Source organism: Mollisia scopiformis (genome assembly GCF_001500285.1).
Source record: "Mollisia scopiformis unplaced genomic scaffold LY89scaffold_2, whole genome shotgun sequence".
Taxonomy (NCBI): Eukaryota; Fungi; Ascomycota; class Leotiomycetes; order Helotiales; family Mollisiaceae; genus Mollisia; species Mollisia scopiformis.
The window spans coordinates 665,712-691,001 of NW_017263582.1; the positions used below are offsets into that span (position 1 = coordinate 665,712).

General features: G+C 46.3%; 11 protein-coding genes across 11 annotated transcripts; 4 read left to right on the forward strand and 7 right to left on the reverse strand.

Annotated features, from left to right (window-relative positions):
• Positions 1–4,543: 4,543 nt before the first annotated feature.
• On the reverse strand, positions 4,544–6,591 carry LY89DRAFT_605911 (TRAUB-domain-containing protein). The gene is made up of 3 exons (XM_018210407.1): positions 6,473–6,591; positions 6,313–6,415; positions 4,544–6,263 (listed from the first exon to the last, which is right to left on the reverse strand). The coding sequence occupies exons 1-3, from the start codon at positions 6,531–6,533 to the stop codon at positions 4,658–4,660; spliced, it is 1,770 nt and encodes a 589-aa protein (XP_018077515.1). The 5' UTR covers positions 6,534–6,591; the 3' UTR covers positions 4,544–4,657.
• LY89DRAFT_169684 (nucleotide binding protein-like protein) lies at positions 6,473–7,945 on the forward strand. Its single transcript, XM_018205557.1, has 5 exons — positions 6,473–6,746; positions 6,803–6,932; positions 6,981–7,100; positions 7,149–7,373; positions 7,420–7,945. Exons 1-5 carry the CDS (start codon positions 6,666–6,668, stop codon positions 7,773–7,775), a joined length of 912 nt encoding a protein of 303 aa, XP_018077516.1. The 5' UTR covers positions 6,473–6,665; the 3' UTR covers positions 7,776–7,945.
• Positions 7,946–8,115: 170 nt separating this feature from the next.
• Positions 8,116–9,077, reverse strand: LY89DRAFT_693416 (uncharacterized protein; the record flags this gene model as incomplete). Its single annotated transcript, XM_018216633.1, has 3 exons — positions 8,116–8,204; positions 8,251–8,974; positions 9,024–9,077. The coding sequence occupies 3 exons, from the start codon at positions 9,075–9,077 to the stop codon at positions 8,116–8,118; spliced, it is 867 nt and encodes a 288-aa protein (XP_018077517.1).
• Positions 9,078–9,345: 268 nt separating this feature from the next.
• LY89DRAFT_679968 (DUF572-domain-containing protein) lies at positions 9,346–10,762 on the forward strand. The gene has a single exon (XM_018213981.1). The coding sequence runs from the start codon at positions 9,382–9,384 to the stop codon at positions 10,417–10,419; it is 1,038 nt and encodes a 345-aa protein (XP_018077518.1). The 5' UTR covers positions 9,346–9,381; the 3' UTR covers positions 10,420–10,762.
• On the reverse strand, positions 10,462–11,037 carry LY89DRAFT_169715 (uncharacterized protein). The gene has a single exon (XM_018205559.1). It carries the CDS (start codon positions 10,877–10,879, stop codon positions 10,505–10,507), a length of 375 nt encoding a protein of 124 aa, XP_018077519.1. The 5' UTR covers positions 10,880–11,037; the 3' UTR covers positions 10,462–10,504.
• LY89DRAFT_169714 (uncharacterized protein) lies at positions 11,038–13,187 on the reverse strand. The gene is made up of 8 exons (XM_018205558.1): positions 12,631–13,187; positions 12,375–12,585; positions 12,265–12,326; positions 12,095–12,207; positions 11,929–12,046; positions 11,814–11,882; positions 11,729–11,755; positions 11,038–11,674 (listed from the first exon to the last, which is right to left on the reverse strand). The coding sequence occupies exons 1-8, from the start codon at positions 12,849–12,851 to the stop codon at positions 11,197–11,199; spliced, it is 1,299 nt and encodes a 432-aa protein (XP_018077520.1). The 5' UTR covers positions 12,852–13,187; the 3' UTR covers positions 11,038–11,196.
• A 4,118-nt stretch (positions 13,188–17,305) lies between these two features.
• LY89DRAFT_693418 (Aldo/keto reductase) lies at positions 17,306–18,384 on the forward strand (the record flags this gene model as incomplete). Its single annotated transcript, XM_018216634.1, has 2 exons — positions 17,306–17,486; positions 17,537–18,384. 2 exons carry the CDS (start codon positions 17,306–17,308, stop codon positions 18,382–18,384), a joined length of 1,029 nt encoding a protein of 342 aa, XP_018077521.1.
• Positions 18,385–18,463: 79 nt separating this feature from the next.
• LY89DRAFT_727941 (uncharacterized protein) lies at positions 18,464–19,967 on the reverse strand (the record flags this gene model as incomplete). Its single annotated transcript, XM_018219213.1, has 2 exons — positions 18,464–19,803; positions 19,853–19,967. The coding sequence occupies 2 exons, from the start codon at positions 19,965–19,967 to the stop codon at positions 18,464–18,466; spliced, it is 1,455 nt and encodes a 484-aa protein (XP_018077522.1).
• A 521-nt stretch (positions 19,968–20,488) lies between these two features.
• LY89DRAFT_776969 (uncharacterized protein) lies at positions 20,489–22,137 on the reverse strand. The gene has a single exon (XM_018222092.1). The coding sequence runs from the start codon at positions 21,822–21,824 to the stop codon at positions 20,664–20,666; it is 1,161 nt and encodes a 386-aa protein (XP_018077523.1). The 5' UTR covers positions 21,825–22,137; the 3' UTR covers positions 20,489–20,663.
• A 740-nt stretch (positions 22,138–22,877) lies between these two features.
• LY89DRAFT_558425 (uncharacterized protein) lies at positions 22,878–23,747 on the reverse strand (the record flags this gene model as incomplete). Its single annotated transcript, XM_018208416.1, has 2 exons — positions 22,878–23,358; positions 23,404–23,747. Coding segments are annotated over 2 exons (825 nt in total), but the record flags the coding sequence as incomplete, so codon positions are not given.
• Positions 23,748–24,465: 718 nt separating this feature from the next.
• Positions 24,466–25,160, forward strand: LY89DRAFT_573491 (uncharacterized protein; the record flags this gene model as incomplete). The annotated part of the gene is made up of 3 exons (XM_018208688.1): positions 24,466–24,571; positions 24,621–24,942; positions 24,995–25,160. The coding sequence occupies 3 exons, from the start codon at positions 24,466–24,468 to the stop codon at positions 25,158–25,160; spliced, it is 594 nt and encodes a 197-aa protein (XP_018077525.1).
• Positions 25,161–25,290: the final 130 nt, after the last annotated feature.

Consider the following 25,290-nt stretch of genomic DNA (forward strand, 5'->3'; position numbering starts at 1 on the left):
CTTGGCGTACATAGACACGTATTATCACATCTGAATGTTTTAGTCGGGTAAAAGTAGCTTCTTGCTTCCTTTGTAAATAAAAACATCCCGACACTTTTTTAACCTACAACAGTCTTAGGGATTACATTGTTCTTAAGTTATCAGTCTTTTTTTTAGCGCCAACCATCAATTCTAAAAGCATATTTTGGCATAACAATCAAAAACAATAAAAGTCCTCGTCAACGTGGGCGCGTACTCCTAATTCTTACGCGATTATCTTTTATTGCTTACGCGATCATGTGATGGTAGTTCACATCGACGGCAAGTGGCTGTCCCGATTTTTGAGATTGTCCTAGACAAGGTGATCGAGCTTCACCCGATACACGTCTTCGATCAATTGGCATTCAAGCTACACTTCTATATTCTGCCACTGTAATAGTGGTCTTTTGCTTCTCTTTTAGCTCAGCTTCTCCTGCTTTAGCCACCTATTTTTGCAGAGCTTCTTGAGCCTCCTCTTCTGTGATATGCTCTACCATCTCTTTAGCAGCTGTTCTCCTTTGGTTTTGCTTCCTATTAACCTGATATTGTGTATGTTATAAATATGCCCCCAGAGTCGATTACATCCTTCTCTCTATCGCAGCTTCTACACCCTTGGAATAATGATCTAGCCCCCATTGTGCAGTATTTTGGCTCCACGACTATCGTCTACTTCGCTGTAGTTTGTAGACTTGACATGTGCTAGGGGGGTAACCTGATTCATAGATATGATAGTCTGCAAGGGATTTGAATGACTTGTAAGCAGTATAATGTATTCGATTTTGAGGAGGATTCGAAGGCTGGGGCTGTAAAAAGAACTCTTCTTATGCGACTACGCGGCTTAGCTATTATCGGCAGTGCTGTTTCTATTAGCTTGTGGTCAATTTGTAAGGCTGCAGAGGGAACGGGTTTAACTGATGCAGCAATCGCTGTAGCAATTGCATCAATTTCTTGTGATATTTTGATATATGCTTCAAAAGTCGTTGAGAAAGCCGCTGAGAGTGTGAAGATTAGCAGTGGAAGGCTGGAATCTTCTTTCTATCGAGGCTCGCTAGCCTTCACTTTGCTAGCGCGGCAGCCTTAATAGCGCTAAATGCTACTGAAATGAGAACTTGACAAACGGTTGAGTGACAATCAGATAATCTAAGGATTTCTGTTATAGTGCTACTCATAAACAGCTTAAAAACCACAAGGGGAAAAAGAACCTTTTTAGTGGAAGTCTGAGGTCCCTCCTCCTGAATTGTTGCAAAGCCCCTAAAAACGCTAGAAGCTAATTTGAGCAGAAGCAAGCCAATAGCAAGAAACTATGAGGCTCCCAAGGCAAGTTGGAGTGGCCACCAGAAGTGTATGCTTTATTAGAGACCAGGAGTGTAGAGTCTTTTAGAGATAGATCCCAAGACACCCGAATCGCATCAAAAGCCTCTTGAGCAAACCTAGCAATAGGACTCAAGCATTTGCTCTTGGAGAAAAAGTGAGCCTTGGAATGCACACAAAGGCGCAATGTTGAAAACCCCCCAAAATACAGAAGAATCCCCGTTGTAGCCTCCCACCTCCTCTTCTCCTCTTATATCCCTAGCTTGTAGAAGACATGAAGTCACCCTCTTACATCTAGCAGCGTCCATCCGTACTCTCCTAGTCCTGCTAACCTGCCTTTGATCTTCTTTCTTGGTATCTGCCAGTCCAGGTGTCTATATCTTTGGGGTGCAGTGCTAGGAGCCCAGCTCAGTAGGAGGTGAGGATGTTGAACTGAGGCAATATGCCGCAGTCTAGTCGATAGGGATTCGGAATCGTGCTGTCTGGGGGAAGTGGAAGTGTCAAAAGTAACTATGATCGTCCGAATGGAGGGTACCAAACAAAGGAAGATATCTTTGTACGCTAGCCTCATTCTCTGATTCAATCTCAGCTCTGGGATAATATTGCTATCAACCCCGCATGAAAGCAGACTCTGCCCCTATAGGCACAGGTTCGTAGGCCGCACCTGTAGAGTAAACACTGCTACTGACAGGTGTTGAATCGCTACGACGCAGGAAGTCGTAGATACTGTGACAGAAGATAACATTGTCTGCTAAAAGCACTCGTCAACGTTGGCGCATGCCCCTATTACTTGCGCGATCATGTGACCAGTAACGCAAGTCAACGACAAATGGTTTTTTCAATTCTTGAAGTTGTCGTAGACATCGGAATAGAAGATAACATTGTACTAATGTTTATGGAGGGCTTATTCTAAATGAACGTTAAAATCCGGAGAACCAGGCTGCTCATAGTATGTATTCTAGTCCATACGTGAATAGTTATTGTTTATGGGCAGGGGCCTTATTCGCAAATGGCATGACTAGAACATGTAGCCTAACTTCCTTGTTACGTGAAATTTTGATGTTCTCGAGATTATTAGTCTGGGACTGCCATGAACTTGCAAAAGGCTATCTCTTGTATTCCAATTTCTATTGCATAGATCAGTTGCTGGACTTCATCTGCTAGGCTATTATATTACTTTGAGGTAAATTGCAATTGGCCAGCTTCTCAATGACTTCAATTTCGAGCTGATCTATAGACGTTGACCATTTCAGAGGCTGTGGTCCAATGCTTTCTTAAAATTATGATTAATGCTTGGTACCTGAGCTTCATACAACCCCATACCCTTTTAAAAGTCCTAAGACTACACTTTTTTGCTCGCTTTCTGCCAGTCGTAATCAATCCTGCTAATACCACTGCCACGCTTGACAACCTGTTCCTCCGGAACTTTAACGTAATCTTGCTGCTTTCCATTCTCGAAACGATGTTTGATAATGCATCTTCCCTTTGAGTCAAAAGGGCAACTTTTTGCGGCCAGAATCAGCTTTGAGGGAAGAGGCTTTCTCAACTTTTTCCACTTTTGCTGCTTTCATGCTAGTTTTCTCTTTCTCGAAATCCATAATTGTGGTTTTCATGCTGATGATCTCTCTCTCCAATTTTTCATTCTTCAACTGCAAGTCCCGAATCAAAGAATCTCTCTTGGTAATCTCTTGGTCTCGCTCACTGATGTTTGCACTCGCCTCTCTCTTCAACTTGATCGGTGTAGCGTCAAGAGAAGTGAAAGCAGACTCCATCGAGGACGAACCCAAAGGACTCTGGCTCTCCTGTTCTTGATTTTGCGCTTGTTCGTTGAGCGCTGATTGATCTGTTCGGAGGACTAAAGCAGAGTCAGCTTGAGTAGCGGAGGCAACAGCTATATTGATTACATACCTTCGCCGCTTCTTTGCAATTTGAAACAGCTCCGGATGTAATCCTTCGTCTCTGCCAAACTACCTTTGAGGTACGCCTCATCAAACGTAACTTCCTCAATGCCGATATACCTTTTTTTTCTCAATTGAGGTCCGTAAGATTGTAGCTGCAGACTAGCCTTAGTACTCGAACTGCATTGCATTACCGCAAAGACAGAAATAGTAGGTGCATCTTTTCGAACCCCAACTTGGAGTTCAGAAGGTTCGTAAACTTCTTTGATGATTTTCACGCCTAGGAATTCCCGCACAAGTTGCAACTTTTGGGTGACTGATGCAGTTTCGGCATTGCCAAGGTAGTTGGCGAGTATCTTTCGATCGAGCTTCACCTTTGCCATGCTCACCCGAGCTCCTCCAAGTAGCTGATCCTCTTCCATTGGCGTATTGCTGAGCATATGCCGATGCTTCACCACAACAACTCCATTTTGGCCAATTGTAGCCCACATTTCAATTGCAGAATCGTTGACGTGAACGCCAATCCGTCTGAAGTCTTCGTCTCTGGACCCTGGTCCAGACCGCGTCTCCCAGGACGATTCTTCCCACTCGGCGGAGGTCGAAGGCTTCGGCTTTTTGTTTGCCTCCATGTTCATCTGCTTTTTTGCACCGGTGTCACTGCACGCTTGACTTTCGGCTTCATGTTCGGAATCGGATGGGACATCGTCAATTGCGCGTTTTTTAATCCTCAAATTGTCTTGCGTAGGAGTTTCTTCATCGTTGTTGTTGAATGATAGAGGGAGGAAATTAGCTCTGTTGCCCTCCATTGCGGCGATGGGTGAGGTGTGTAGATGAAAACTTGCGGGTGCGAGTGCTGAGGGGAAAAGATCGAAGGCAGCGGACGCGACTTCCTAATCTCTTTTCTGGCAGGCTACTTTCAGCTTGGGAAACATCTAAGGAGGCGAAGCGCGCTGCGGCTGCGCAAAAAACAAGCTTGAATGTACGGCTTCAATAAAATATCCAATCGTTCAGGGTAGCAATTCTGGCTCAAGGTGTACAACACTGGGTGGTTGGCTTTACAACAAATGCTCGCGTAAAGTACAAAATGACTTGAAACATTGACGACCTTGAATTGTCTGAAGTAGATGAGACATTCAAATCATCAAAGAAAAAGCATTTATGGATCTTTGTTCTCAGGGTGTAACAACGATCTATATCCAAAAGGCACAACGACATGCAATCGAGTTCTCGGAACGAAACAACCTGCAGATACTTCGTTTTTCCATATTACTCCTACTAAAATTGGATGAAATAGGAGCTGATGGAAAACGGATTCAGGGTAACATTTGGAGTTGGAAAAATACTCAGACCTTAAACCTACATTGAGTAGACATAACAAAACGCAAGAAAAGTGACAAACCCGAGCAGATATCTCATTCAAATCATCAAATCTACGATCTGAACAACATCAAACCCTCTTCCTCCAACGGCACTCCATTGTTCCCCTCTGTCTCCTCCTCACTATCCTCCTCACCCAAAGTCATCTTTTGACCAAGTAGAGACCCAAAGAATCCATCTATAGCATGAGACTCCCAATTTCGCCTATCCTCCGGCGCCATGAAATTCTGTAGCTTCTCATGAACAGTGAAGCGCATCTTGCGGCCTTTGCTCGCTTTCGTGTCAACAACCTTTCGAGTCTTGGCCTCCTTGACCGCAGTCCATTGCATCGTTTTCCCAGCCGAGTTGACCGGGTTCGCGAGTGACTCTACCCGTCTCTGATCTACAAGCTCTTTCAGCAGCATCTGATAAAAGTTGCCATCGTCATAGATATTTGGATCTTCTGTGACTTTCGAATCTCGCTGGACTGGAGCACAAGATCGAGGGATCTTAGTACGCTGGATTAGGTGATCCGAGCTTGCAAGTTGGTCTTGGAGCACTGAAGTGATGGACTGCTGGTTTGCTGTGGGATTGAGTTTTCTTGAAACGGGCATTGCAGCTGTACCCTTGACCTTGGAAGACCATTTCTCGAGAGTTCTTTGTCTGTTGTCAATGGCAGCAACTTCCAAGCCTTGCATCCTCTCCCATATAGCTGATGACGGAGCGGCTGAGTCAATCTCGCGCTTTCGTTTCTGGCCACTCTTGGAACCAGTGCTTGTCTTTTGCAGATCATGTCGTATAGAGTCCAATGTGTTCCATAATTTGATAGCAGCCTCTTCGGCAGCTTCGTAAGGTTGGTTTGCTGCCTCCTCAGAGTCTCTCTCTTCTGTAACTGCCATGGTATTCGTGGCGACCAACGCCTTTTGTAGGACCATTCGGACCCCCAACAAGGAGTCAAAGGCTTTTCTTTGCTCCTTCACAGCATTGCCTTTCTCTGCATCTGCCTTTGCCGCTTGAGAAATGGTGGCAACCACGGTCTTCTGCTCTTCGCTCATGATCTTCCGTAATTCAGCCCGTCGAGACTTCTTTTCGTCTGCATCATCATCACTATCCTCCGTCTCGTTCTCGCTTTCTTCGTCCTCCTCGCCTGACTGAGATTCGTTCTCATCACTACTCGCTTCGGAGGTTCTGGACTTTTCTATATTGGAAGCTTCATCACTCTCGACTTGCTCTTCGCTTTGGTCAGGAATAGACATCATATCTTCGTCGCTCTCTTCCTCCTCTTCCTCTGGCAGACTGCCATTCAAAGCAACGCCCTCATCATCGCTGTCAGACATGAAGTCCGCCGCAACAGGTCTACTTCTCCCACCGTTCAGTGATCTAGGCTTAGAGCTTCCTCGGAAAGTAAAGTCTTTGAACCTCTCCAAATCACTCTCTCCAAGTGCTCCGTCACTATCAATATCGCCATCCTCTTCGTCCATGTCTATAGCCACATTTTCTGGGTCTGCGTATTGTCCGCTTTGTTCCTCCTGTTCTCCCTCTTCACTAGATGTGAACTCCGAGTGCGCATTTTCATCGTCCTCTTCGCCAGATTCTTCATCGAGAGCATCTCGAGTCACTCGAGCTCCAGAGTATTCGGGACCAAGCAAAACCTCGGCTGGGTTTCGAAGCTTGCTTTTGCTATGTGATGTATTAGCAGAGGTTTCCCTGTCCATTTATGATAACATACCCAACTTTAGCATAATGTTCCGTGCCAGCCAAGTCGTCTTCGCTGGAATCAAATGCAGAGTCATCGCTGTTTTCTGCTGGCGCATCTTCTTCAGGGTCGAAGTCTGCAAAGAGTCAGACGAGACTTTCAGACCATTTTGGTCGCACAGGAGACAACATACCTGTAACAGCAGGGACCTCGAACTCAGCAATCTGCTGGGCGACGCCCTTTGGTTTTCCCATCTTGAAATGAAAATTTAAATGTGTGCTGCTAAAGCTCTGCTAAAGTTCAAAACCTTTTCAGAAATTATCTTCTCCCCACACTTCGATATAGCGCTAGCGGCCGCCCTCCTGCTGTCGAAATAGAAGCTTGTGATGGCATTAGAACAAATCGATACAACTATGAAGCCTCGATCATTTTCAACATTGCGCTGCTTGCAGCATGAAAATCCTCTGGTAGGCTGCAGAAAGCCTGGCTTACTATGTTGATATCATCTAAACTGTTGCAATAGGGATTGCCGCGAACAGGAAGCATTCCGCGCATGCAGCGAGGCTTGCCAGAACGAAGAAAGATCAAGGATGTGAAGAAAGTGATTGCTGTATCATCTGCGAAAGGTGGTGTTGGAAAGTCGACTATTGCAGGTTTGAAACCCGCTCGAAACCAATAGACCGTTGTAACTAAAAAATAAGTCAATCTCGCTCTGGCATTTGCCCGCCGTGGTCTTCGAAGTGGTATCCTCGATACCGATATCTTTGGACCTTCTATACCAACACTTCTCAATCTTTCTGGAGAGCCTCGATTATCACCAAGTTCGTGAATGATTCTACAAATGGGTGCATGTGTCTGATGGCAGACAGACAATCAACTTATTCCTCTCTCGAATTATGGGGTCAAGTCTATGTCGATGGGATACTTGGTTGGAGATCAAGCTCCTGTGGTATGGCGAGGCTTGATGGTAATGAAGGCACTGCAGCAGCTATTACATGAAGTCGACTGGGGCGGACTGGACGTCTTGGTCTTGGACATGCCGCCTGGAACGGGTGATACACAACTGACCATCACACAGCAGATTGTTTTGGACGGTAATAAGTTCAGGTCCTGCAAAAGATTCCTGCTAAAATCTTTCAGGGGCTGTCATAGTTTCCACACCTCAAGACATCGCCTTGAAAGATGCCGTGAAAGGTATCAACATGTTCAAGAAGATTAAGACCCCGATCCTTGGAATGATACAGAATATGTCACTGTTCACATGTCCACATTGTCATAATAGTACACATATCTTCGGGGCACAATCGGGGGTAACAAAAGCTTGCGAAAAGCATGGCATTAAATTTCTTGGAGACATACCTTTACATGCTAGTATATGCGATGATGCTGATAGAGGGAAGCCAACTGTTGTTTCTGAGCCAGAAAGTGATAGAGCGAAGGCTTTCATGGCAATTGCAGAGGAGGTAGGGACAAAGATAGAGTTGTTTGGCATGTGAAAAGTGTACAATAGACAAAAGGAACGCCTACCTGCATGTTTCCGCCACATCGCTTTCTTTGGTAGTCTTTCGTCCTGCGGTCTAATGCCTGTAAAAGTCCACATCGTTCAGGTCCTAAAAGACAGCATGATTCAGCATCTATTCCACGGCACAAGGTCGGGTATTTTGTATGTTACGTCCATCCATTGCTCTATCAGCCCAGCAACCAACGGTACTATTTGCAAATCGAAAGCCCAGGGTTAGCCTCCATCAAATGCTTTGCCAGGAAAGAAAGGTGACCGAAGAATCCGCCCCCAACGCCAGATACTTGCGAAACTCCAGTCCATGCAAACTCAGCCTACTAAAACTCATCGTCTCCATTGGTTTGGTATATGTGCCGACTTCGAGTAGGATCCTTCCGCATCGATTGACCCGAACCTGTGAAACCAACTGATTTGTTAGCTATATGATGTTTGAAGAATAAAGATGTTCTTACCTCGGCCATGAACTCCTTCTGGTGTACGAAACATGCTCTCCTTCTTTGCAGTCTTTCCGAATTTGCCTTTTTGGGCGAAGTCCTGCCACTTTGATTTGCCAGCTTCCAATTCTTTGTTTGCTTTGATCTTCTTGGGCACTTTGGCAGGTCTGACAGGACCATCACTGACCTTACTTGGCTCACGCTTAGTTTGCTGAGCAAGCTCAGGGTTGATATCCGCTGCCGCAGAAATGACGTTGGTATTGACGGGAGGTGGTGGAGGTAGAGAAGCAACCACTGGTGTTCCATCAGCTTTGCGCTTGTTTGCATTGGCAATGGGTTTGATGTCTTTGGCTCGCAGAGTTTCCGTAGTGTCATAATTCTTGAACTTGACAATGTATACTGGCGATGTAGAAGAGCCTGTGATCGACGTGATTCGAGCTGGATAGAAACCCTTATCTCCAGAGTGCCATTTTGCCAGTACCATATCATTTACTTTGAAAGTTGTCGTCGTCTCTGCCTCTTCTGCAGCAGCGGTCTTTTTGAACGCCGGGTGATTCTCTCGAGACCACTTCTCCTTCACTGGTTCTGCTGCTTTTTCGGGTACAACTGCTTGCACTGAAGCGGGTTTTAGTTCTGCAATCGTAGCTTCGGTGAGGGAAATGACTTGTTCGAGTTCAGTCTTTAGTTCCTGAAGCTCTGCACTGTCCGGATCTGCTTGGAGCCCCAGCTGGACTGCCTCCAACTAACTCGATATTAGTGATAGTCATCATACCTAGGAGGGGTCTACTGACCTGGAGCTTGTACTCCTTGATATCATTCTCGAGTGCTGTAATTTCACTACTCATCTTGATTGGATTTTGGACAACGCCACTCGGGGTCACGATTTCCGCGACAGTATGTCTTGGGGCTGGAGTCACTGTTTTGTACGAGTGTTTCTCGCAAGATTGAAAAGAATGTAGAATTGGCCTCGCACTAAGTTCAATGATTTATGATGCGACGAGGGTCGAGGGCTGGAGTCGAAATTGAGGCGTTAGCGTCACAGATAAGATGGGTGACTAAGCGAGGCTGATCATCATATGAAGACAATTTGGCATTCCTTTCAACTAGAATCCACAACATCAACACAAAAGCAAACAATACAGTCGCAACATGCAGGGCTTCAATATGGGACGTTATGTCCCTCCTGACCAGGAGGGATTGATGAGTGGAAACCAGCTTCATGGGAAACACGCTCTTGGAGCTCGAGCGAACAAGATATCGCAAGGCATCCTCACGGTACGATTTGAGATGCCTTTTCCAATATGGTGTACGCATTGTCCGAAGCCTACCATTATTGGACAAGGTGTCCGATTCAATGCCGAGAAGAAAAAGGTCGGAAATTATTTCTCGTCGGCGATATACAGTTTTCGGATGAAGCATACAGCTTGTGGAGGCTGGATTGAGATTCGAACAGATCCCAAAAATACAGCTTACGTGGTCACAGAAGGCGCAAGGAAGCGAGACTTAGGGGAGGACAAGGTCGAAGAGGGAGACATCAAGATAATGACAAAAGAAGAGAGGGAAGCGATGAGGAACAACGCTTTTGCTTCTCTAGAGGGCAAGATAGAAGACAAGCAGAGATTAGAGTATAGCAAGAAACGTCTCGAAGAACTTCAAGATCTTTCGGAGCAAATGTGGGACGATCCTTATGAACAGAACAAGAGATTGAGGAGATCATTTCGAGAAGGCAGGAAACAAAGGGAAAAGGAAGCAGGTGTGACAGTAGCACTGCAAGACAAAATGAGTCTAGGGCTTGATCTACTACCGGAACATGAGGACGATGCGAGGAGAGCAGCTCTCATTGACTATGGCGAAGTAGATGCAGAGAGAGTGACGGACAAGGCCATTTCGAAACCTTTGTTCAAGATTGAGGAACCGGCTTTGAAGTCCAGATCTAAGTTGAAGGCCAGCAAGGCCTCGAGGGCATTGAAAGCTGAAGAGCTTGCGAGGAAGAAAAAGGAGAACATTGCCTCGGAGATAAGAGGTAACACCAGAGCTGCTATGGATCCTTTCCTCGCAGATTCTCGTGCTGCGAAGTCAGATTCCAAGCCATTTTTGGCTGGCGTCAAAAGGAAGCAATCGCAGCTGGAAGAGGATGCTCCTATTACCACTGCTGGAGTCAACTTGGTGGACTATGACTCGGATTGAGCTGTATTTTTGCTCAAACATTCGGGCGTGGCGTTCTTGTTTGGTTCTCGGCGTTCTGCTATGCATTTACATTGATACCCAAGGTTTACATCACGAGCTCAGAAGATGTTAGAGTTGCAAATGATGGCATTAATAACATGATGTATGATAATGTCATGAGAATCATGTGCGCTCTGATCTTCTTTCCATTCTTCAGTGACGCCACTTTGCCCCTGGTCTCAAGTCTCAAGTCTCCCGTGCTCTCAAGGACGGCATTGATAAGGTGGTCCGACCGATCATGTTCGACCTGTGCCGAGTACTCAATCCGCAGCCGTGTCCCCATCCCTGCGGGATTTGTATCCAATTTAACCCAATCTTGACTGTTGCATAGCATGAGCACTGCCTTGCCACTCAATCCCGTAACAATAATATCAGAATCTAGATGGGTATTTGATTTTTGCTTTTGAATATAGGTACACATTAAGCTGACAAAAGGTCAGAAAGTTGCTTCTTGTTAGAGTAAAGATCAAGCAATGCCCAAATGCTCATGACTCCATCCCAAATGTTGCAACATATGAAATTTATACATATAATGAATGATTGAGTTTGTCATAAACAACAATACCTTTACGCCTTCCCTTCATATATTCGTATCATCGTCGGACATGATATCTGTGAGTCTCCACCGATACCAGCGAGAATGGCGCAGATTGCGCAAGCAGCGCAAGTAGCGCAAATCGCAATTGCGCGAAATGTGCGAAATGCCAGCAGAACTGTTACTTCGAACCGTTGTTGTCATCATCTCTCCACCATCACCTCTGTCGTCCTCAAAATCCCTAATCTCCTTGATTGGAAGTCGAATTCTCTGTCTGTTGGTGATCGCACGCGAAATCTCCTATCGAAGTGCATTGGTTGATCCTCGTAATCTTTCTCACTATCGGCCTCTGTGATACTCTGCTCAAGTTTCGACATTGGTCCACTGCTCGCTAAACTTGGTCTTCGATCGAATATCGGTTCCCCGTCTTCGCTAACTTTGGGACCACCTATCACTGTAATCCTGTACCCTCTTTGGCTCAGAGCGGTCGTCGATCTTGAGGGCATAGGGTCCATGTTATGTCCGTCTTTGAGCCTGTATATTTTGTTGTTTGCGTTACTGCCGAGGCCCGTTCTTCGCAGACTTGTGGCTTTGAGAGCGCTTGCGGTCTCAAAGAGCCAGGCAAAGAGTGGTCGTAATGCTGGGAGGCAAGTTGCCAAAATACCGACGTTGAGTTCAATGCTTTGAAGCTGTTAGCACAACTTTGAGAAACGGGTTCCACATCTGGTCTCTTACTCGTTCCATATTTGAAATGTATACCCACTGATTTTGTGTTAGTGGTTGGAGTTCGTGGAAACAAGATAATTGCACATCAACTCACAAGAATGGATCAGGGTCGGTGAAGAAGCTTGACAAAAGAACTTCTTTGACAATCGAGGCAGCAAACGCACTATACCATATCAGTTTTCGCTTCGTGACCACAGTATTGAACATACAAGTATCCAAGACTAAGAATGCAGATCAGAGATATTTTAGTGCGCAGATTGATTTTCAGTGGTATGATGATGGGCAGCGGTAACAATGCAAAGGCCAAGTCCGTGAAAGCATTAATTGCTAGGCAGATGTCAGCTCAAAGTCATACATAAACTTGCAAACTCTTACCTCCATTGACCAGAGCAATGCTACGGAATACAGAGGTAGAGAAGCACCTCGTATTTGGATCAGCCAAGAGGGATAAGTCCCATGCCGCGGATATCGGTGTGCAATCGAAGGCACTGTAATTATCAGCGTCTGTGAGGCGTGCAGCTCGCGAGCAGAAGATAGATACTTACATCGTTCCACAGGAAGCTAAGCCGAAAATGACAAGAAAGGTTATCCACGCAACCAGAATCCGCTTTAAGAGTTAGCTCTTGATATGTTGGGCATGCTCAGAGTAACTGACCTTGTACATCGTGCCTTGCACCAGTCTTAACAAGAAGAAGCCAATAGATACTTTCACAGTAGATATGCCAAAAACATTGAGCAGTCCATGGTAAAAGAACCAATGGAAAATCTTTTCCAAATTTGACACCAAGGTTGGATCTGACATGTGGTGTCCTACTCCAAGATCCACTTCTGCAACAAAACATGCATACACAGCAGCAGACGCAAGCCTGGGACTATCAGAATGGGAATAGCAAGAAGTGGATGGGACTTACATCGCAACCATCATTATCCAGTCATCAGCCCCAACCGTTTTCAGCATGAAAGCTCGTACATATATCCTCATAATGACCACCAAAGCAGCGAAGCCTGTGAAGGCACCCGTAACGGCGAGAATTACAGGACCGTTATTTGCAGTAGAGGTTGATACTGGCCCTACAGGCGACATTCCATCCGTCCCGATTGCAGGTGGCGTCACATCTCGTTGTAAATACATCGTCAACCTCTTGTTCCACAAGATGTTATCAAGTCTCCCAGTATTTGGTTTTTCGAATAGGACCAAGCTCGTAAATGTATGTCAAGAACTTTGACAGGCGGGGAGTACCTGCCTTTAACAACAGGGTTGAGATATAGATGACGACCTAAAAACGAAAGATAGAGATAGAAGGGCTTGATATGCATATCTCCATGCATTGAATGCACGAGATCCAGTATCAGATCCTTGTGTCAATCGCCATGGGGAGCTGCAGCATCATTATCATGGGGCAATGCTAGATCTGAAAATGGTCTGTCCAGACTTGCCGCTGTGATGGACGGCAGCAGAGCGCCACCTACCTGTCATATTCGAGTAGATGTCAATGCATTTCCTTTCAGTTAGACGTTATTTTGCCACGAACATGTTAGGCAACGGCAAGTTCCCAATCTGCAACAATGTCTGCGTCAGGGGTAAGGTTGACAACACTTGAAGGTTCCGTGTGCCCAGGCTGAATTGTGTGTTTGTGAGAAGAAAATGAGGTGTGAAGCGGAAAGAAAACGTCTTGAAAAAATCAGCAACGAATAACATTTGAACTGGTATCAATCATCAACAGGGGCTTCGAGGTTAAGAGCAAGTGTTATAGGACAGAAGAGCGGTTCGCATATCGGTGAAAATCCCAGAACCCACACATGCAATGTGGGACAAATTGAAGAGAGGAGCGGAAGACACTCCGCAGATCGCTGCACAGTCGGTACCGGAACGAAGTTCATTGACTGAATTTGAGATGCAAGCTGAGGTGTCGCCATTCTCTTTTCTGGTAATCGAAGATTTGAAAGGTCTGTGGGTGATGGCTCGAGGGGTCGAGTCCACAAAGCAGGGTCTCGATCCTGTTCAGCTAGACCTTTCACTCCATCGTTGCATAGGTATGAGCCATGAGATGCAAAGTTGCCGTCCGAAGTCTATCTCAAACATGGTTGAAGCACCCGAACGTCGGATGCGCCAAAACCGGAGGGTGCCGAAGTAGAGTCACACGTGACTCGACCCCTTTTCGCTTCCAGGTTCGCAGGTTCGGATCAACAACCTCCTCGTTTCCCTTTTCCACCATTTTTAATAATGTATGTAAGATCATGTAAGCATCTCTACTCAGCCTCAAATGGCTCTTGTAGTTATCAAGTGATAACTTGCAGCTTCCATGTCCAATTGATTTGATTTATCAGATCGTCTGTGGTTGCACTACCTGAGGTTGTAGTTACCCGAATCGACCACGGAACGTGGCAAAGCGAGAAGGCGGTTTGATCCTCGTCTATAAGAGGCTCCAATTATGACAGTTCCAGACCCGCCATCGATATCTTTCACAGGAGTATCCGACATGCAGCGGCATGTCTTCTCTAGTGAGAACTCTACTTCTGTTTCAGAAACCTTCAGATCATTATTCGTAGCTCAAAAACCTTCGGGGTATGTCCGTGGAATGTTATGCGAATGAACTAAATGCCTTTCCCCCGGATGATAGACATCTAGCTTGGACCCTTCCCCGCAATACGCTTGGGCCTTCGTGCCCGTTCTTCGCTTTGTGGCAGTCGATCATAAGACGATGTGTGGTGTCTGAGAGTCCGGACGTTGGACCACCCAGAAGCCTCTGTTGAATTTATTGGAAGTCTGATACAGGATGCAATGCTGTATCGTCCAGTCTCTGTTCACGAAGCATTCCCGCGGCCATCCCGCTCCTCAGAAAGTGATGGCAGTCCGTGCCATTCTCCTTCCATCCCATCGCCTTTTTGTCTGCGTGTTCAAGTAATGGCAGATGATCTTGTTGTGTCAAATATTTCAGCCACAAACGCCACGATTATCACATTATGGTGGCATGGACATCGACAGTGTCGATGGGCGGGAAATCCGGCTTCTTGCTCACTTGTAATTATCTATTAAATTCAAGTCATACTGCAATGATGCTCCCCATAGAACCCTCTTGCCTCCTTTCCAAACATTCCTTTTTGCAGTTATCCTGTAATCGAGCGTCTACGCTCAGCATGTTGAATTAGTGTTCGAAGTAGATTCAACGCGTGGATTTATGGTCGCCGTCAGCCGAAAACATGTCGATAATAAAACAGCTGTTATACTTGCCTCACTACCACTGCATTGAAGTTAGGGAATGCATGTATATGTCACCTTAGCTCCCGCCCGGCTTGAACCCGGTCTGTTATCATGCATCCGTGCTGTCTTATACTTGCATTTCACCTGGCAAATAACTTCTTGGAAATGCTGACTGAGCATTGGTGAACTTTTCATTGTTGAACATATATGAACTCTTGTGGCCAACCTGATAACAATCTAATGTATGCGTCGCTATTTCTGTCTCGCCATCTGTTGTACGTCTCTCTGAGTGTTGTGTGGCAGTTGACACTGAGCACCTCGCAAGTCAACGTGGCGCATTCGTCACAGGAGTGATGACTGTAAAGTGGCGAGCAAAGACTCACGAGGACTAGGCTCTGCTACAATGCCAAGATCATGGAGTGCCGAGCTCCTTTCGGAGTTGGCCGGAAGGAGGAACTCAGGCAGCCTTGTAGTAGATCTTCTACAAGAAATTGATACCTGTAACGTTCTGGAACACCTCAGAGCCACCTTTCCTCCAACTTTACAAAAATTTTCTGGAAAGCTCCAATGTCCAGAACCAGAGGATAGACAATACACATAAGTATTTTCATAACTAGTTCTCATTTTGGTACCCGACATTCCGACTCCTAAGAGTCCACCTCACCGCAACGGACATTCTCAATCCCAAATTACTCCTCACCGTCCCCAACTTTCTCAGCGATCCCGACATCCACTCCAACTATGCACTTCATCTCATCTTCAAATCTTACCCAGATTTTCGAATTCTCCGAGATCCCCATCCTGCATCACATCTCCACAATCCGCCACAGATCTTCGTCCTGCATTCCAAAACTTGACCTGAAGTGATCTCCGTGATCGACACATGAGGAAAAAGGTTAAGTTCAGATGAAATCAGGCACAATGTGGGTTGAAATTGTGATAGGCGTAAAGGGGTACATGAGTACTTCTGTCTAGGTTTCAGATGCGGCACGTGATATGGAGCTTTTGGGGACCTCATGACGGATGTTTTGGGGTTTCAGGTCCTCAAAACTGTGAAGGGTGGTGAATATATGGTCTTAACAGGTGTGCTATCTGTTAGGACGATAGGGTCGTCTCTGTAATTTTCGTTCGTCTCCCCGTCCAAAGTTGAGCTGGGTCAGAGTTGTTGCACATCGCACTTTTTTTGGCTGTTCTTTGCACCTTCCAAAGTTGGAGAGTATGGAAATTTTGTTGCGCATCGTCTTAGTAGTCGTTCCTTCCTGTTACATCTCAACGGTAGACATTGAACACAAGTTATGTAGGCAGGCGCTCCGGGAAAGGATAAGTATGATCAATTGCAGTAAACTTGTTGCAGCTCTGTTGGTCCTTTCTCTGGATGCTGTAGTATTATCTAGCAGCATCTAGTATTTTAAAGTTGGGCTTGCTGGCAACTTAATATAGCATTCATTTGCTCCTCTAGGTGTCACAGAAAATACTTTGCCACACAGCGCTTTAAAAATCTCTGGTACTCTGAAGGATTAAACGTACCGGAGAATATTTATGACGAAGTGGGACATTGCGTTTATCCCCGATTTTGTTGCACGTCGTCTTGATGTTCGCTCCTTCCACCACATCTCAATATTTGATATAATTTGGCATGATCTGGGGAATTGAACGCCGTGGAGAACAACATACAATCTCAATTCTTGTCAACATCGTGTCTCATTGTCCCAAAGTCTCAGGTCGTCTCAATAAAAATGAAGAAATCTGTGCTGTACAGTGGTAGCACTCCCTTTAGAATGACGTGGGATATTGAGTTTATTCCATTTCTTGTTGCACGTCGCTTCAAAGCTTGCTCCTTCCTTCGATTGTAGCAATTCTGGTCGCACATCGTACCTCAAAGTCTGTTACTAATCTCAAGAAGTCCTATCTATGAATTAAGCTATCACTTTAGGATTCTTGTATTACGATTTGCTCTCTCTTAGAAATGAGGCTTGATAGGAACAACCTTGATGGTCATACTCACCTACATGTTGAAGACATCTGACTCGAGTGGAGTCCTCCACTTGCAGCTCTTAAACGCTATCACGTCACGTGAATGGCTGACGTGAGCCACTCCATTTGATGTGATTTTCGTGAGATCATCCAGAGCTAAAGACGATCTGGAAAAAATCTCTCACATACTAAGTACACAACAAGCATGTGCCCAAGGTCGTACAATGGCTCACTATCCTCGAATTGGCTGAGGTGAGCAAATATGGAGATAAGGAAGACTGTCTTCTATTCTTGAGTGGAGTTACAGATATATAAAGTCTTTCATATCCTCTTCATAGTCCCATTCCAATTCCATCTTTCATCCACGCTTCGTTTTCTACAAAGCTCCACCATCACTCACATCAAACATCATGTCCAAGCTTCCAACAAGTCCTTTGGGAAAGAATGGTCCTCTCGTCCCTAAGATGGGGCTTGGCTGTATGGGTTTAAGCATATGGTACGGCGAAGGCGATATTCCCGATGAAACTCGTCTCAAATTCCTCGATGGAGCTCATGAGCTTGGCGAGACTTTCTGGATTACTTCAGACAGATGTACGTCTCAAACCCTCTCCTTCCTAGACTAAACAGCTAACCATGCATAGACGGAGACAACGAAGCTCTCCTCGGAAAGTGGTTCAAACGCACCAACCTCCGCTCCTCCATCTTCCTCGTCACCAAATTCGGCTATGTCCCCGGAAACCCACTCGATTTCCGTGTCTTACGCACTGATCCCGAATACGTAAAGCAAGCATGTGCCAGAAGTCTCCAAGTCTTAGGCGTCGACAAGATCGACCTTTACATGGCTCATCGCATCGACGACGTGACTCCTATCGAGAAGACAGTGGAAGCTATGGTTGAGCTGAAGAAAGAGGGAAAGATTGATTACATGGGGTTCAGTGAGATTTCTGCTGCGTCCTTGCGAAGAGCTTGTGCTGTGCATCCTATCACTGCTGTTGAGGTCGAATATTCGCCTTTTGCGCTGGATATCGAGTCCGAGCAGATCAACCTGTTGAAGACGTGCAGAGAGTTGGGTGTTGCGGTCATCGCTTATAGTCCTCTCGGTAGAGGACTGTTGACTGGACAGTACAGATCTCTCGAGGATCTCGACCCAAAGGATGCGAGGAGGATCATGCCGAGATTCAGCGCGGAGAATTTCCCCAAGAATTTGAAGCTCGTGGAGGATTTTGAGAGGTTGGCGAAGAAGAAGGACTGTACGTCAGGACAGCTAGATCTCGCATGGTTGATGGCGCAAGGAAGCGATATATTTCCTATTCCTGGAACGAAGAGGGTGGAGCGTTTGAAGGAGAATCTTGGGGCGTTGGATGTGAAGTTGACCGAGGAAGAAGTCAAGGAGATTCGGACTTCGGTCAATGCTGCTGGCATCTATGGAGCACGCTATCCTGATGCACATCTTGCGGTATGTTTCAGAGACAGTCCTCCTTTGGTCTGATTGTTGGCGACATTGGGTAAAATTGGTCGTATGAGTGGCGTTGATTCGGTAATCAGACTCTCCGCTCTTCAGGTTTTCCTCATTTCGCAGCTCCATCCATCTCCACCTTTGACTTGCCTCTCAATGCTCTCCACCACTGAGTCTGTTCCCAGACCTCTCCCGTCTCGCCACCAACAAGTATCCACCATTTCTTGAGAAACCACGGTTCTGCCTCCCAGCTCCGCATATCCCAAGGTTGACCAGATCCTCCAGTGCCTCCGGTGCGCCAGCAAAACATGCCACAGTTCATGAAAACATCGTTCTTGAAATCATCGATGTCTATGATGGGTGGGTTCAATGCACTCAGGGTAAGAGCTCTGTCTCGTAGAGTTGGAAATGGTATCATGTCCATCCATGGATGATGTGGTACTGTGATCTGTCCTCGAGTCGGTCGTAACGCTTTCGGAATTTCATTCCAGATTGCTTCAAGCGCAGCCATATTTCCCGCCGCTAGAGCTTCGGGCTGATAGAAAGGTGATTGAAAAGTTTCGTTTTTCAATCCGTGAATAGGCAACTTCATCGCCATAGCGTTGGAAAGATATGCTTGTAGCGTAGAGGTTGGGACTAGGGTCAGCGTGTTGTTGTACAGATCGAAGCCTTTCCGAGGTCGGAGAGTTTCTTGTTTATCTAATGAGGAGAGGCCAGCAAGAAACACGTCTCTGATATTGTACCCACGTGCTATGGCCGTTCTGACGAGTGAGTGGTTCTCCTTTGAATCGTCAAGGCGGAGTTGGCGAACAAGTTCGGAGGCGAAAGTTGGGGCCAATTTTATACAAGCTTCTAAGCTTCCGTCTGAAGCAGGAGGTCTGTTAGGAGGTTTGATTGTCATTTTGCTTATTGTTCCTGCATCTGGTGTCATGCGAACAAAATTGTCGATGGTCTTTGCAGGAGATTTTCCGCCAGACCACACGTGGCCGGGACCCCAAGGACTATAGCCGGGCCTTTCTCTGACTTGGCTGAATTGGTTCGGGGGATCGCTTGGAAGGGGATTTTCGTTCGAGAGTTGATTGATATAAAAATCATATTCGAACTCAGCATCAAGAGGTGTAGGTGCACTGGGGTTGCCATTATCTCTATCTTTTGAAGGAGTGGAGGATTCGGCTTCTACCGGATTATCGAAGATGCTCTCCATATTTGGAAATACAGGGTAGTTGGGAATTTCAAAAGCCTCAGAATCGGTAGGAAGGAATGAATTTGCGTCATTCTCGGGATCTATGTCGAGGAGGAAATCGAAGCTGTTCTCTTCGAGCGCGCTGGCGGGTGGGTCATTTACTTGAGGCTGAAATCTGCTTTCAGGCTCAGGGACAGTGGTATTCTGTTGATCTGCTATCTCAGCTGCTTGACGCTCCAGGGTTTCAAGACGACTCTTTAAGTTTTCACCTAGACATTCTCAGCATGCAAATTCATGAACTAGGCACGGAAAGCTTACGGTATTTTCTCTGAGCAATCCTGTTCTGGAGTTTGCGTTTCTCTGTAGGCCGTCTTTTCTTGGTTGGGGCTTCATGCTGTGCCATGTCGTCCACTTGAGGCGTTGAGGACTCCATCATGTGCTATTGTGAAGAGGCTGATGGAAATGAGGTTCAAGAGAGTATGCAAAGTACAAATAAGCATAACGAGGCAGGGGTGATGAGCATGGGATGTCAGCATGCTGCAGGTCGGAGCTATCCGGAGGTAAGATCTTAGGCACGGTAACCACGAGATTATTCATCATGTCGGCCGACCATTGGTACTGCTGTAATTATCCATAATGTCGAGAACAGAGTCACAGCATGAAACCAACCAACAACAGTATGGAAGCCTAATTGACATTAAATATCAGAAAAAACTCAATAAGGTTCGTGAACAAAAGCTCAAGACGGACACTCGGACTTAAGCGAAACACCTCGCTTGATTGACCCCTTTTCCAGCAAAAATTGATTTTGAGTAGAAGTAGCTAACAGTAAAGACTAAGATCTAAGATAATATTAATCCAAGAGCTTCTAGGACAATATAAGTGCGTTAAGTCTCAAGGTAAGACCTCCATTTAGGGAGGGCAATTCACAGAAGAAGCATGATGTGCGCCAGTAAGCAGAAGTTCATCGTATGCTGAATTATTTTTACAATGTTATCTACCTAATTACACATTCCTGCTTTCCAAGGAAAAGACCGCATGCATGACCCAGGAAAACCAATTAACGCCCGCTTGTGGTCGTTATCGTAACTTCATGTATCGTGTTTTTTCCCATCCATCATTTCTCTCATCAGTCATAGCCATCACTTCCATAAGCACTGTCTCTCCTCCTACGACTCCTCTGGCTTCTCCCACCATCGCTGCCATAATCTCTGTCCTTGTCTCCCTTTCGTCTCTGGCTTTTCTGGCTCCTGCCGCCTTCGCTCTTGGTATCTCCGTCTTTACCCCATTTATCATTATACTTATCCTGCTTGTCGTCCGTGTCTCTCTTTGATTCCTCGTACTTCTCAACAAGAGCATTGACTGCCAATCCGCCGACAGCAGCTCCGAGCAAGGTAACCAGAGAATTCGGATCTTTCTTGCCTCCATCCTTCGTATAGCCAATCTGTGCTTTATTCGCAGCCCATCCAGCGACAACCGCTCCTACGGCAGCTCCTCCTAGGCCCGCTTTACTTTTGGTAAAGCTACCCTCAATCTCATCTTTCACTTTGTATCGGTGTGCCGTATGTCTCGCCTTATCAACATGTTCGGAACCGGAAGGAGTCTTCCCCCTCTTGGACACCAACGCTGCATACCTATTGTCCTCACTATCAGAATCATCTCTGCCTCTGCCACTGCCTCTCGGTCCATGGTACGAGCTGCTCCTTCTCGTCACCGGCTTCGGTCGTCTCGGCTGTCTGTACGAGTCGGAATAATAATCATCCTCATCATCCCACGAATCTCTCCTTCCCCTCGATCTCCGATTATCGTACGGCGAATTGACAAAGTGCTCGGACGGAGGAGGAGGATAATAGCCGCCTGCGACACCAATTGGCGGTATCGCCTGCTCGGGCATGTACTGTGGTCTCGCGCGCGGAGACTCGTGGCTGTACATGGGGAACGGAGGTTGAATGTACGGCGATTCCTGCGAATACGCGCCTCCAGGCAAACTACCGTCTCGTGGCATAGGAGGACCCATATCTCTTCCTAGCACGACGTCTTTATCTCTGAGCACCTCTTCTGTATCGCTTTCTGGGCCTAAACTTCGCTCTTGCACCACTTCTTCTTCTTCCTCTGACTCGGAATTGTTTTGATCTTGGGAATTCTTGCGGTCGCGACGCTTCTTGAGGGCTTTGGGTTTGTAGGTATCGCTGTAGAGATACTTGTGAGGGACCCTTTCGAAGTGTTTGTCGATGATTTTGTTGGCCCCCTTCAACCCCAATGAGATCCACGGCCCAGCTTCCATAGCCATGGCGGGCGGTGGTGGTGGTTTCCCGGATTCCGGAGCTTTTGATTATGACGTTAGGCGCTGAATAACTGGGACTGATTGGTGGGAACTCTAAACACGGAAGGCGGGATGATAGGCTCTTGGCAAGAGCGTTTGGCTGCTTGAAGATGGCTGGAAGAGGAAGAGAGTGGTTGTGAGAATTTTGATCGTGAAAGTCGAAGGCGAGGAATGTCTTCTACCTTTATTTGTTTGTTCTATTGCTCACCGTCTCTTTGCCGGGAGTTCTCTGTCATCCGCGTGGGCACGACTCGCCTGTTGACCAAAGATCGTGCCTTTGGGCATGAAGGCGACATAGCGTCATTGTGCAGTAGCCAACTTCCGAGACAATACAGCGCCACTTAATCCACGTGATTCGCTGACTGCCGAATATTGGCAGGGAAAGGGGAGACCTGGCTTTCACTTTTGGGGTACGGAGTATAGGGCTTTCATTGAAGTGAAACTATCTCTTCTGCATGGTATTATAGTATCAAAGGGTTTTTCCCAAACCCAAGTCAAATTCGAGCAAGACCGAAGACATGACAAAGCGTCTCAAGATCTGTTAAGCGTTGGCATTGCAATAATTGCTTCTGTCTAGGCCTAGACTAACAATGCACTTCCACGCGAATCTCTTAATTCGTGGGGTGTAATTCCGAAAGCTAGGATGCCTGGATTGGGGATGCTTGTGTACGCTGGAGATCGACGAAAAGAATTTTCGTAGCGCTGTCAGACATGTCCTCTCATAGGAAGACTACAAGCGAGAGAAAATCTCACAAGTCTTGAATGTTCCGAATTTGAATGCATTATTTTCATCCGCTAATTTGTGCTGCAGAGGTATCTCCCATCTAATTCTATTGCAAAATCTCAGCTGAACTCCTAATACCACTTATACCTCTTCGCAAGCCACATCAGAGTGATGAATGCTGTGATCTCGCCCGCAAGACTGAAAATTGTTAGCGCTTTCCCCGAATCGCTTATGCACATTTGTACTTACATGTAATACCAAGCAGGCGTTGAAGTAATATATAGAGGAATGTTCGCATTTACGTTCATGCCAAACATTCCAGCAACAAAGTTGAGCAAGGTAAGAATCATGCTGACTGTTGTGAGCAAAGCCATGAAATCGTTTACCCTTGTTCGTCCTTCAAGAGTTTCGTAAGAAGCTTGAGCAATGTAGTTGCTCTGGGAGCGTGACAATAGACTCTCAGATTGGTTTAGACTTTGAATGTAGCCTATGATGTGATCTTGCACATCATTGACGTAGAGTTTCAGGTTGTGACCTGGTTTGACGTCTTCGTCGGAGGAGACGTCCATGCAATGATGTTTCTCGAAGCTGGACAGGACCTTGATTTTCCCAGTCAGAAGTCTCGTTAAGGCGGATACTCGCTTTCTGACACCGTCTATTCTGAGGAGAAAATCTTGCATGTCGCCCTCTCGTGTAACATAGACAGCTTCTTCGATTTCAGATACTTCGAGGTCGATTTCCATGATAGAGGGTCCGAAGGAATCGACGATATTGTCCCTGACTATATTAGCTCTGTCGAAGAACGTACTCCAGCATACTAACACAAAAGCGTAGAAGATCCAATCACTTCTCACAGCCACGACGCCTTTGAGTAGCTCGATTCTCTCCAGCACATTCATCGCATGGACTGTCGTACTGAAACTAAAGCTCAACGCCCCCGATGGAAAAACCACCGTATAAATGGTGCACGGCTCGTACGCATTCCCCTCGCTTACCTCCACCACATGGTACGACCAAACGGAAGCAAAGTAGTACGTATTGTAATCTACTATCTTCTCCTGACTTTCTTGCGTTGCGATATCTTCGAATGTAAGAGGGTGAACGCGGAATGCGGAGCAGAGAATTCGAAGTTCTTGTTCGGTCGGGTTCTGGACATCCAGCCACCACGGATGATGCACATCGTCCGAGAAAATCGTGTGTAGATCCTCATGTATGTTCAAAGCACTGAATGCAGATGCGCGATACGTCGATTCGGAAGAACCGGAATAGAGAATGATTCTCTGTGCCCTTGGTATGTTGATTGTCTTGGAGGAAGATCCATATGCTTCGTCGAGACGGACATTCTCGTAGAATTGAGGCCCATCTTCGTTGGCCGCTTTCGGCGCCAGCAACTTCTCGAGCGTAATGAAATCGATGGGGCGGTCGTTCACCGGTGGAGTAGACCCTGTGATCTGCGACTGCGGAGAAGCAGACATGGCGATGGAATCATCCTCGTCGTTGATATCGATGATAGTTGCTACATTGTCGTCGAAATAAATGTGGTTGCGAGTGGAAGACATTGTCTCATCGGGCTTGAATCTTGCAGCCGCGCCAAGAAAACAATCCCTGCTCTGTGGATTGGTGGGATGCAGAATTTTTGGATCCTGTAAAAATCTACGATTGGCTGAATGCTCCATTCGATTTTAATGGTCAAAGCGGGGCATCAACCAGCCGAGAAGCTGACCCCTGAATGTGCTCCGCCAACCCAGAAGCGCTCTAAAATCAACAATCAGATCTACACCTCACTCCTTTTCTTTCCTAGATAATCATCGGCGCACATTTGAGCAACGCACAAGAAGCAATTCGAAAAGCAAGACATTCACCATGTTTCTCGGTCGCTTATCAATGACGTGCGCGGCGTTCGCGGCAGTTGCTATTGCACATGGAGGAGCTCACCAGAAGCCATTACAAGTTGACCCAGACGCGGACTGGGCTACCAGACATATGGCAGGTGTGTAAATCCCCTCTAAACAGATCACAATAGACTGACAGAACGGTAGAGGAGCATCACATTGGAAACTTCGATCCTACGTCCTTCTTCACTCTCCACGATTACGACGACAACGGATTCTGGGACAAGTCGGAAATCCTAAAGACATACGGCATGACGGATCCGAGTGCAAAAGATACCCCGCAAGAGAAGAAGGATGAGATTATTAGGGAGATAATGAAACTTATGGATACAAATAATAATGGTATCGTAGAGAAGGAAGAGTGGACTGCGTTTACGCAAGAGAGGAAAGGCACGCTACCGGATTTCCAGACTGGGCCTGGACATCACTGGGATATGGAGATGGAGTATGAGATTCATCATTGGGAGAAGTAAGTTTGTTAGCAGATGTGAAGTATGGGCAAAGACTAATGTGTATGGCAGATATCATGATGAGAACACCAAGGAAGAAGACTTAATACATCCCGAGGATATCGAGCATTTCAGATTACATGACGAGATGGAGGATGAAGCGGAGAGAGTTGCAAAACTGGACAAGATGTCGATAGTAGAGCAGAACATACCGGCCAAGTTCCGGAAAGATGTATAGATATTGTACAAATAATAGACGGTCAATTACAGGATATCTCAGCTGTCACTAGGTGTACGGCATTCGTGGAAACAATCATTTCTGCTTTGGAATTCTAAAATGAATGTCCCAAGCTTCTGAGAGTTCGGGA

What these genes read in the sequence shown, in the direction of transcription:
- LY89DRAFT_605911 (XM_018210407.1), bottom strand. Translation starts at nt 6,533, where the DNA reads ATGGGAAAACCAAAGGGCGTCGCCCAGCAGATTGCTGAGTTCGAGGTC. An exon ending in CGAGGTCCCTGCTGTTACAG is followed by an intron (nt 6,416 to 6,472) that starts GTATGTTGTCTC and finishes GACTCTTTGCAG; the next exon opens with ACTTCGACCCTGAAGAAGAT. An exon ending in GAACATTATGCTAAAGTTGG is followed by an intron (nt 6,264 to 6,312) that starts GTATGTTATCAT and finishes TACATCACATAG; the next exon opens with CAAAAGCAAGCTTCGAAACC.
- LY89DRAFT_169684 (XM_018205557.1), top strand. Translation starts at nt 6,666, where the DNA reads ATGGCATTAGAACAAATCGATACAACTATGAAGCCTCGATCATTTTCA. An exon ending in TGCAGCATGAAAATCCTCTG is followed by an intron (nt 6,747 to 6,802) that starts GTAGGCTGCAGA and finishes CTGTTGCAATAG; the next exon opens with GGATTGCCGCGAACAGGAAG. An exon ending in TGGAAAGTCGACTATTGCAG is followed by an intron (nt 6,933 to 6,980) that starts GTTTGAAACCCG and finishes CTAAAAAATAAG; the next exon opens with TCAATCTCGCTCTGGCATTT.
- LY89DRAFT_679968 (XM_018213981.1), top strand. Translation starts at nt 9,382, where the DNA reads ATGCAGGGCTTCAATATGGGACGTTATGTCCCTCCTGACCAGGAGGGA.
- LY89DRAFT_169715 (XM_018205559.1), bottom strand. Translation starts at nt 10,879, where the DNA reads ATGTGTACCTATATTCAAAAGCAAAAATCAAATACCCATCTAGATTCT.
- LY89DRAFT_169714 (XM_018205558.1), bottom strand. Translation starts at nt 12,851, where the DNA reads ATGTATTTACAACGAGATGTGACGCCACCTGCAATCGGGACGGATGGA. An exon ending in TGGATAATGATGGTTGCGAT is followed by an intron (nt 12,586 to 12,630) that starts GTAAGTCCCATC and finishes TGATAGTCCCAG; the next exon opens with GCTTGCGTCTGCTGCTGTGT. An exon ending in TGCAAGGCACGATGTACAAG is followed by an intron (nt 12,327 to 12,374) that starts GTCAGTTACTCT and finishes TAACTCTTAAAG; the next exon opens with CGGATTCTGGTTGCGTGGAT.
- LY89DRAFT_776969 (XM_018222092.1), bottom strand. Translation starts at nt 21,824, where the DNA reads ATGGCTATGGAAGCTGGGCCGTGGATCTCATTGGGGTTGAAGGGGGCC.